This window comes from Solanum dulcamara, chromosome 10, assembly GCF_947179165.1.
Source record: "Solanum dulcamara chromosome 10, daSolDulc1.2, whole genome shotgun sequence".
In the NCBI taxonomy this organism is placed as follows: domain Eukaryota; kingdom Viridiplantae; phylum Streptophyta; class Magnoliopsida; order Solanales; family Solanaceae; genus Solanum; species Solanum dulcamara.
Genome location: NC_077246.1, coordinates 70,330,863 through 70,341,265, shown reverse-complemented (window position 1 = coordinate 70,341,265; position 10,403 = coordinate 70,330,863). Strand labels below are relative to the sequence as shown.

At 36.1% G+C, this 10,403-nt stretch overlaps 1 protein-coding gene across 1 annotated transcript; it reads right to left on the bottom strand.

Annotated features, from left to right (window-relative positions):
* Positions 1 to 473: 473 nt before the first annotated feature.
* Positions 474 to 10,379, bottom strand: LOC129869984 (protein MAEA homolog). Its single transcript, XM_055944531.1, has 6 exons — positions 9,815 to 10,379; positions 6,835 to 6,957; positions 2,123 to 2,308; positions 1,334 to 1,467; positions 829 to 1,015; positions 474 to 757 (listed from the first exon to the last, which is right to left on the bottom strand). The coding sequence occupies exons 1-6, from the start codon at positions 10,046 to 10,048 to the stop codon at positions 656 to 658; spliced, it is 966 nt and encodes a 321-aa protein (XP_055800506.1). The 5' UTR covers positions 10,049 to 10,379; the 3' UTR covers positions 474 to 655.
* Between the last annotated feature and the right edge of the window lie 24 nt (positions 10,380 to 10,403).

The window sequence follows — 10,403 nt, the reverse complement described above, 5'->3', positions numbered from 1 at the left end:
TAGGAGTTAGAACATCAACAATTTTGCTTTGACTTAATGTTTTTTTAATTTTAGAAGATTAAAGTGGGTTAGAACCATTTTAACCAAACCATATTTGACCAAATCCGTATTACTCATATTTTATATGGGTGAATTGTAATCCAATCCATTTTGACTCAATCCATATTCAATCCATCCAAATCTGATTCAATCCAACCATTTGCCACCCATATCTCAGACCAACACATATACTAAGCAACTCTACTTATAGGCGGATGAAAGGAGAACCCCTTGTGTTTTTATCTCTGTCAGAGCTTGAACTCTGACAATTTAAAGTTTTTACCAACTTCATTGACCGTTAGACCACTCTCTTGAGTCAGGCCCGCATACGCCACCAACTGCAATTGATCAGTAGTGAACAAGTAACATGCAAGAAAATACACTTCAGATCTCCTGCTAATTGGGGTGGGGGTGAGTGGGGTAAAAGCATACTATTAGGATTAAAGGTATGCTTCTTAGCTTATAAATTTTCTGCTTGCATGCAAGGATTACAGACTTGGTGGTTCCCATATGTACAATTGTCCCCTAAGAAGCTCCCAGAGCAAGTTTCTTGCTTGGGAGTTGATCACTGCCCACAATCTACAGTGACGGACGACAGTCCAATGAAAACAGAAACTCATGAAATGTAAGCCTTGACCAGCTCTGTGTAGTTGTAGGTTTGGCCTGTCCTAGGACACGTGATTCTGCCATCATTCATCTTCGCCATTTCTTCGAGTGCCTGTCATCACATAGATGCAAGTCAGATTAACACTGAAGGAAGCACAATTGTAGAAGCAAATAAAGGCATACCTTGGTGCTATAGACATAGTCATTAGGCAATACAAGGGGTGGATTTTCAGTATCCATCAGTTCTTTGGTTATGTAGCAAACGAGCTTCGAGTGATGCTGCTTTGAATATGGCAGTGGCGATGCTAATTTACGGAAGCTCTCCTGTGACAAAGGATCCTCCTTAGTGCAATCATCTTCATAACAGAATCTATAGATTTGGTCAAGGAGAAGTCATGGAGCAGATAAATATAAAATTTTCCTTTGGTTCCTCTTTTCCTTTTCCCAAATGAATATTAGGAACTTTGGCCATGGGTGCCAGTGAAAGTTTGAAAATATCAGTAGTTAGTAAATCTGAAAATCATTACCAGCTGACACTTCCTAGTTCCCACATGTAAAAGCATATACAGCAGACCACCCTCATTATACCGTCACCTATGTAATTGATCATTTATATTAAACTACAAATTTGTATAGTGATAATCTGTACGCAATATTTCCCTAGCAAAAAATCATGTGTTAAGGATACGGAGTTTTCAGTGCAGACAGCCCTGCTTGCAGATATATATTCAGCAAAGGCTCAAGAGTCATGCCATATAACTTGCAGAACTCTTGTTTGAATTGATCAATCAAGTAATCCCACTGCTTTGGTTCAAATAAAACCTGTAGCAGAAACTGATAACTGTCAAGTAACTTCCCGTTGGTGCATAATTATCTGCAACTGCTTGTATTAGACTCAAGTGTGATTCTTCATATACAGCAGACAACCATCTCACAAGATCATGAAGAAACACAAGACCAATGAGGAAAAGTGAAAACAGACGTAAGAATTTCCATACATGATATCTAAGAGTTGCAGAAGCAATTCATAAATATTGTATTGCCATCACTTAAACACTTCAGATCACCACAATAAAGAAATTCTTACATGATCAACTTGTACAACACATTTTCTTCATGCTTTCCGACTGAACTTCCTCAGCTATTACTTTGTGTTTTATAAACACATGCAAACCAAAAAAAAAAAAAAAAAAAAAAAAAAAAACATGCATCAAGCCATCAACAAGCATACATTATTACATATAGTAGAATAGTCCATTTTTCTAGTAACTCATTGCTCTGAGTTGAATTTATGCGACAAACTTATACTGCATCCAATAATGAGTTACTAGAAATATGGACCATATGTAATAATTCTTGAAAGCGCTGATGGTGAAAGAGTCGAACCTAATTGAAGAAACTAATCAAGTATTCTAAACTCTTAACTCTCAAACAAAAAAGTGCAAATATACAGAAAACTAGCACGAAAGACCTTAACCTTGTATGCTGTACACTCAGTATTACTCTTGAAAGCAAGTGTCGCCAAGACCCGCTGCAACTCTTTCATGTGAGTCGAACCCCAAGGTGCAAGATATTTCCGAGCATATGCAATGGCCCGCATCATGCTTTCAGCTCTTACCAACTCTATGAACTCTTGCAGTCTCAGCTGGAATTCAAATTTGCTCTGTCAACAAGAGAAGCAATCAGCACCTTGTATTGGCGGCACAATGATCCAACATGCAGCACTACTACTACCAAAATCCTAAGGGATCGTTTGGTAGCAGGATAAGAAACAAGTTATTCATGTATTAATTTCCGTATAACTTATACGACATTTGGTAAATAAATAGGAAATAAGTTATTCATGTATAAAATTAATACAACGTTTGGTTGACAATTTAAAAATATCCACATGACTAATACATGTATAAGTTATGAGGGAACATGTATTATTTTATTCAGGATAGAAGTTGGAATAACTAATCCCTTCATAACTAATACCTAAATAAAATAATCATAGATTCACTCATAACTAACCCCTACACTACTAATACTTGTATAACTCTAACCAGCTACCAGACGACCCCAAGAGAACACTGTTATCCAAAGATATAACTCCGAAATTGGAGTTAGAAAAAATCCTCCCCGTCTTCAAATACTTGACAGTTCTGCCTTTTCACCATTTTAAAATAAGAAAAATTGCAACTTATTTTATCTTTTTGAATATTTTTTTAATATCCGCATATTAATTAAAGATAAATTAATCTAGATTGTGCAGTTCCAAAAAAAAAGGTCAAACTGATCATTGATATAGCAAAACATGTTAAATAAATTGGCACAGGGGTGTAGTTATACACGCAGATACTTTACTCAGTTTTAGCTCAATGATATGCAAGTTGTGACAACATTCTGCAGTAGACATCCAATCATCTATCCACGAACAGAGCCCAACTTACAGACTCGCAGGACCTAGTCAACTAGCAAGATTACTTTCATGACCATTGATAAGTTTCCTGATCATTTATCCTTCTGACATGTAACACAATGAAGCCTGGTAGAAAGGAAGAGCAGTCTTTCTAGATACATCTGACTTTTCATTTGAAAGTATGCCGAGAACAGACATAAGAGACCACTAAGTGAATGGCTTTCTAAAGCAACTTCATCCAACAAAAAGGGGATGGGTTTCCGAATTACAAGCTCACAGCATATACACCTTTATATTCAGGACAAACGTAAGCACAATTCCAAGCGATCATCCAGTTACATCTCAATAAAATGAATCAAAAGTATTTAAACTAGTACATCCTCTCTTTTTTTAAAATAACGTAAAGTAGTATTGAAACAGGACCAAGAAAGTACACAGGGATACAAGAAACGAAACAAGACCCAACCAGACAATCTTCTCTTCTTCTCTACTTAACAACTCCAGAAAATCCATGTACATCCTGATCAAATCATTGGAATGACAGATGGAAAGAGAATGCAGATATCCTATGATTAACCTTTTCAATCAAGACAAAGACAGGATTCACCATTAGCCTCCGCTATGGTTGTTACCAGCTGCAATTATATTTTTGCACTACTAGTCTAAAATACAATGGCTATAGGAATTACTACTGTTGTTATGCCTTTACAACTCTGCTATGACTACTACAATCGTCAACATTTCAAATCAAAAGGTATTGCATTGTTACAGCAATTAATGCATTTGATGAACATCATCCAATGTCAGATACTCCTTTTTTAAGCTTTGATCTCCTGAAGCATTAAGTAGCTCATAAAATTGTATCATGCATAAAACTGCTCTATTGATAAGAGAAGATCAAGTGATCTACCCATTGGACCGCTGCTTTAAACGCGAGCCATTAATAAAGTGACAAACCAAAAGTTTTACATCACACAAGCAGTCTATCCCTCAATTTTATTCCAAAACTGTGTAATAAAGATAGTGATATACCCCCAAACCCCTTTTTATGCTATTTTTCCATCAATAATACCTACTATACCAATAAAAAAAGTGAACCCCAAACCCATATTCTCTCCTCTGTGGATCTCATAACAATCTGGTGGGCAATGCTACAGTTAAGAGGGCAGATGCAGAGTCCTCGTGTATGCTTTATCAAGATAGAATTAAATCCTAAAGCCATTGTACCCTGTATATTGGTCAAGGATTACCCCACTCTTCACAATATCCAAAAATATGATAAACTCAATTCTGCTGGTGTGCATGCTAAGGTATGCTTCACATGCCATGTTTCACATTTGATGTATTATATTGGACAATATTATCTCTGACTGACTTCAAAATATCCAAGACTATGGATACTTAGTTCTCCTCATGAGAATGCTTCACATCTGTCGCAATGATCAAAAAGGAAGCTGGAACCAGTGGCACCATGGATAGACTGCTGTCAGACAACTCTTAAATATCTACTCTCCAAAAGATACACCAGGTCAAGAAAATCCATCTGCTTATGTATCGCCCAACAGATAGTGGCCCGCCCCAGGATTGCATTAAACCCCTTTTATCAGTTGCCTCTCTCTCTCTCTCCCCCCCTGTCCCTCCCTCCCTCCCTCCCTCCCTCTCTGTCATGATTGTTGTTCATGCCAAGGGGTTGGCAGTACAGACTGATGTTGCTTCAAGCTTCAAATTACACATCAAAATGGATATCATTTCTTTAAGTAACGGAATTTAAGATCCATTTAGATGCTCAATGTACTGCACATTTTCTTGAGCTAACAGTCCCTTGAGTAAAAAATCTAGTACTTGAAGATTAAAATCAATCAAGGATCATCAGCTGGCTGCCTATGACCTTTTGCGTTGTCAGGTCAAGGTTGAAGAGATACTGATGACACTTCACAGAAAGATGAATTAGTATTATTCTCTTGGTCACTTCGATCTTTCTCAATAACATGTGGAAAAAGGTTGTAATTATGAATTCCACAAGTGATTTTACGAAGAATAGCAGACTGAACCTTTTTTTTTTTGGTTTGGTAAACAAGCACACTGAACATATCAACCGGGTTTACATTTTTTGCAAGTTCATCCTCAAGAATTTCTAATCAGTATGTTGATCAAGACGGCCCTTCCACAAACCCATGCATAGGGGAAGCTTGGTGCACTGGACTGCCCTTTTTTGTGTTAATCAAGACGGCAATGAAAAAATACAGATTTATCAACTCATAATTTGCGATTCCAGTTGTCAATAAATTTTCCTCCTTTATCGGGACTTTCTTCACGAAACCTTTTAAGGGAATGTATTCTTGTTCCGTTGGTAAATAGAACACACAATTGACATTTCTCCCTTTCTCAGGGAATTCAGAGAGAATGTATTCTGATGATTATGTAGTTCCTCATCAACCAATTGAGACATATGCATGCATTACTACAATAATCAATTCATCATGTTTTCCATCTTCACAAAAGCAGTACAGTGATTATGTAGCTTCATGATTCAGAAATCTACAATACCAATTAAGGAAGAAGAAAATTTTCTGGTCTGAGTGACCACTTAATCTAAGAAGCAACCCATAGCCTTCCACAGGAGAACACCTCTTCATCTAAACCTCTTTTTTGACGTAAATTTCTGCAACTCAACTTAATGAAATTATTTGCCCACTGGCATCTTTCTGACAGTCTTCCCTAACTATTCCCAAATAATACCCAGATTAAAGTTTCCATGATCTCAGCAGTGGAAGGATTTGAAAGAATAACCTAATCCACACAACAAAGCATGCATGAAGCAGCTGACATTTATTCTAGAATCCATGGCACATGAGAAACTCAAGAGGTGACAGTCAAATTAAGGTTTCCATTTTACGCGAAGATGCCGTCTAGAATGGACATTCCAATCTTTAGAGCAAAGCAAGGATAGTACAATTAATTTCTGCAATCCATTGCAGATGAGAAAGCTGAAGAATTTCACAATCAACTAAATCTAAAATCTAAATTGATGTGCCTCCATCTTATAATCTTGCTATGACATAAGCTAAACTAATTTGTCCAGAGAAATTTCTTTAACCCATGAAAAGCAAAGCACAAAAGTTCAAAACTCACCATCACTTTAAGCATATTATGCTCAAGATATCCTTTTTGTGCTTAAGGGGGTTTGAGATATCCTTCATCAGAAACCATGAAATGAAACAAGTAGAGCCAAGCAGAACTTCTGTTCATTCTATTGATTTCAAAAAGGGGATATCTGAGGCTTTACAAACGCTAACAAACCATCAACACAGTGGAAGTGCCTTTCTCAATTAAAAAACCATCAGGCTTCACATAGGTTTTCACGCTTTCACTAAACTTTTATTGTTCTGTACATTGGCAGCCCAAAACGTCTGCAGTCATCAAAATGCTATCTTTCTCTGACATACACTAATTGAATCTTATGTCCATCAAATTAGTCAGAAGGAGATTCCCTCAAACCGGTAAACATGATAAGAGGCTGATCTGAAACTTTTCATGCTTTTTCATATTGAGCTACATGATTGAATAACATCTTGAAACCAGAATTAGTGGTTAGCCCTATGAAGAAAATATGTAATATTAAAATAATGTTATACTGATGGACACTCTGGCTATGCACAATAAATATGCATAGGACTAGAATGAATTATCACTTTTGTCACTGATTACAATACAATCATAGGATTGTTAAATCAGTAATAAGAATATAAAAGACACAAGCTCAAAATAAACAAAGATAATCGTACCTTTGATTTCTTTAGCCTGGATTTGTTATCAGCACACCAGGCTAAAGCAGGAGTAACCTCCTTGTTTTGGAGAGCATCAATGACCTTTTTGGCTTCATGAAAGACATCAATGTCAACAAGAACCTAAAATAGAAAAGACCAAACTTAATCACAATGGCTCAATGATTTTGCAGCTAAAAGAAATTCACAAGAACAATCGACTCTACAGAAAGAAGCATCCATGCTGGGTAGCTGACATAGTTACTGCATTATTCAAGTCAACACATCAAAAAGTTAGATTAGATCAAGTGAGAAAACCAGTTCATGCATTGTATCACCTAAAAGCTGTATTAAAATTTAACTACACAACTTGAGCCTTCAGATCCTGTATGGATTAGGTTTAAAATGTCTATATTAAATGTCATAATGAGGTCACAGTGGAGTTCTCAACGATAGAAAACATTGCTTCACTGATGAAAACATGAAGTTAACAGTTTGTTGATGTGATGGGAGTAATCTGCATACAAGGTGTACAACAAAGATAGGAGAAATTGCTATCAAAATGATAGTTGACTTCTCATCAAAAGTTCAATCAAATTCCAAACTGGAATATTTGTTGAAACCATACAACAAAAACCCAACATACTCCTAAAAATATTATGGAAGCACGAACTACCAATTCTTGAGTGAAAAGTTCGGAAATAGTGGCTTCTAGTTTAGACATACATTTTAATAATAATAATAATAAGGAGATGATCATTACCGCAGATAAGAAAACAAGAAGTTGTTGAGTGGTAGAGAATTGACACAATAGACACAACAAAGCAGGACTAGTGCATTCTTTTGGGTAAAGACAAAGCAGGACTAGTGGATTATAGGCCGCAAAGATGAGTATACCGAGAACACACATTAAAGTGCATGTCAATCGTGCTCACTTAAAATCCTTGTACACCCTACAGGCAAACAGATTATAGTTTGGCACCACGAACAGATTATGCAAGTGCCTTGAACCATTTGAAAAAGGTGTTGGCACCATTGCAATTTAACCAAACTTGCTACATGGTAGCTTCTACAGGTAGAAGAACAGAGAGCAAAACCGCTTAACTCAGTACCCTATCGCTGAGTTCCTTCTTTAGACTTCCTGATTGGAACCTTTCCCCGCTGGATGAGACGTCCCCAATCACCTGTTTTCCCATGACTTTCAAAAAGCATATTCCGGCTGGCCATTCCAATTTCACTACAAGTTTCGATCTTGGCAAGGAAGCCTCATTATGTTCTATGTTTATTTTTTTAGAAAGGTTAAAGATCCTCATTATTTTCTATTTTCCTTTATAGTTATTCATATATGTAGACTCAGAGAATATATGTGGAAAGATAACAGATATCTCACCACAAAATGGACATTTTTAAAACATATCTAACATATATAATGGGAAGCTAAGAAAAAATGAAATCTAAATGGAAATATATTTTCCTGAATCCTGATAAGTTAGGTTTGAATCTATTTTTAATGCCTTAAATATTCCATATAGCTGGAATACTTAGAAAGAACAAGGCACCTGCATCCAGAAACATTTGTCAGTGGTAAGGTATCCGACCCAAAAAGACAAACATATTCAAGATAATTACTTAAAGGTTGGGAGCAGAAGCACACCCTAATCTGAGAAAAGTTGCTCATATCGACAACAAAGACATACAAGGAAAAAATGAATCAATGGAACATCATGTGCAAAATACCCTATGTCAACTTCTGTTTAAAATCGAAACAAGCTACGGTTTTCAGAAAAGGGAGGATAAAAAAGCTTTCCCTTCCATATTTCCACCTTCCTCTTCAGTTTTTCCATAACAGATAAAGCAAAATATCAATCCTTCTTTACATTGGTATGCCTTCAATTTTTTTTGTCTTTCTATTCTTTTGTTTTCTTTTAATTATTATTATTTTGGACTGACACGGACTTAAAATGGAGCCACGTGGACAGCGAATATTCACATAGCTGATCCTAACTTGCTTTGGATTGAGGCGTAGTTCTTGTATCATTATTATAGGTCAGTCGGCACCTGTAGTCCTTATGCTCGACAATAGTCGGTTAAATAAAAACAAGAGCTAGTATTGCCCTTTCCAAATCCACATATCCCATCAACTGTCACCCAATAAGGGTGGAAAGAGTCAAAGACGATATAAAACCACATAAACAAGAAACTAAGAGAAAACTAGAAATAATTTAAATTTTACTTATGATGGAACAGAGAAAACTAGAAGGAATTCTTCCTTTTTAAAAGTAATAAGAATTTTTATTATTTGTAGCCCACAGGGAGTGCTTACAGAAAACTAGTAGGAATTCTAAGTGCAAGATGTACAAAGATCAATGAAGAAACATTCAGATACATTCATATAGAATGAACTCGTTTTTAATATTATGCTATGTTAGGTCGATGTGAAAAGAGGAAAGGTGAGGAGCCTAAGAGGAGATACATATTGGTTCTCCTGTTCGATAAGTAAGTAAATGTTGAGTTTGATACCCCTCCAGAAAAGATTTAAAGAGGATTTAATTTCTCAAAAATAGATCTAAATAGATTACATATCTATCACTTCCTTCTAATCGCACCAAACATCCGAAAGTAAAAGATTAATCATCCATCTAAGAAAAGTAATACACTATAGTTCCATTTCTTTACCCATCCTATTCCCTTGATGGTTGCAAACACAGTTCTAATGTACCTCCTAAACAACAAACGACCACTGAAAGTTAAGATCTTAAGTATAGTTGTTTCTTTTTTCAGGTAAACAATGTCATTTCATAAATCAAAAGGCCAAAATCGGCCGTATACAAGAAGTACTCCAAAAAGTAAAGAACCAAGATCTTAAGTATAGTAATATGCTAGATCCAAGAAAGTTGTCAAATGAGGGGAGCTTGTGTGACTCAAAAACTGGAGCAACAGGACCCTTTAACCATAATAAATGATACCATATAATAAAAGGTGAAAGAACAAAGAAAATCACCTGGATGTTGCTGCTTTCAGCAAGTTTCACAGCAGTGTTATAATATGACAACCGCAGCATGTAATCCACCAGTATCCGCTTCAAACGGGTGTTATACCAGTCTGATAAATTTTCTGGATCAGCAGATTCTAGATGATCTAGCCGTGCTCTGCATCTTTGCGCTTGCAGGTTCTCTGTTCGACTCCCCTCTTCCAACTGATTGTTCTCACAATACAAAACATATGATACATCCATTTTTAACTGCTTAAAAGGATTACTGAAGCTTTCAAAAAGCTTCGTGCTGGGTTGTTTTAGCTTCCAAACATATTAGTCACTAGCCGACTAACTAAATGAGTAAATGGGATCCATTTTAGGATCCAATATTCAACAAAAAACAGAGAAATCAAAGACACACATATCGAAGTTCCATTTACTTTGTCCAATCTTATACAGTCAAAAATATGGCTTATTTGTGTCACTTTTATCTCTTTATGGCTCAAATAGGTTCCGAACTCCTAGAATACTAGCAACAGCTATGGATGGATTGTATGAGGAAATCAAATCTTTTCTTCGAAATCTAAAACCCATTTCGTTTCCTTTGATTTTGCTC

Coding starts and splice junctions, on each gene's coding strand:
- LOC129869984 (XM_055944531.1), bottom strand. CDS start 10,048: ATGGATGTATCATATGTTTTGTATTGTGAGAACAATCAGTTGGAAGAG. Junction 1,016..1,333: donor CTGTCTGCACTGAAAACTCC/GTATCCTTAACA, acceptor CCAAATCTATAG/ATTCTGTTATGAAGATGATT. Junction 758..828: donor ACTATGTCTATAGCACCAAG/GTATGCCTTTAT, acceptor ATGTGATGACAG/GCACTCGAAGAAATGGCGAA.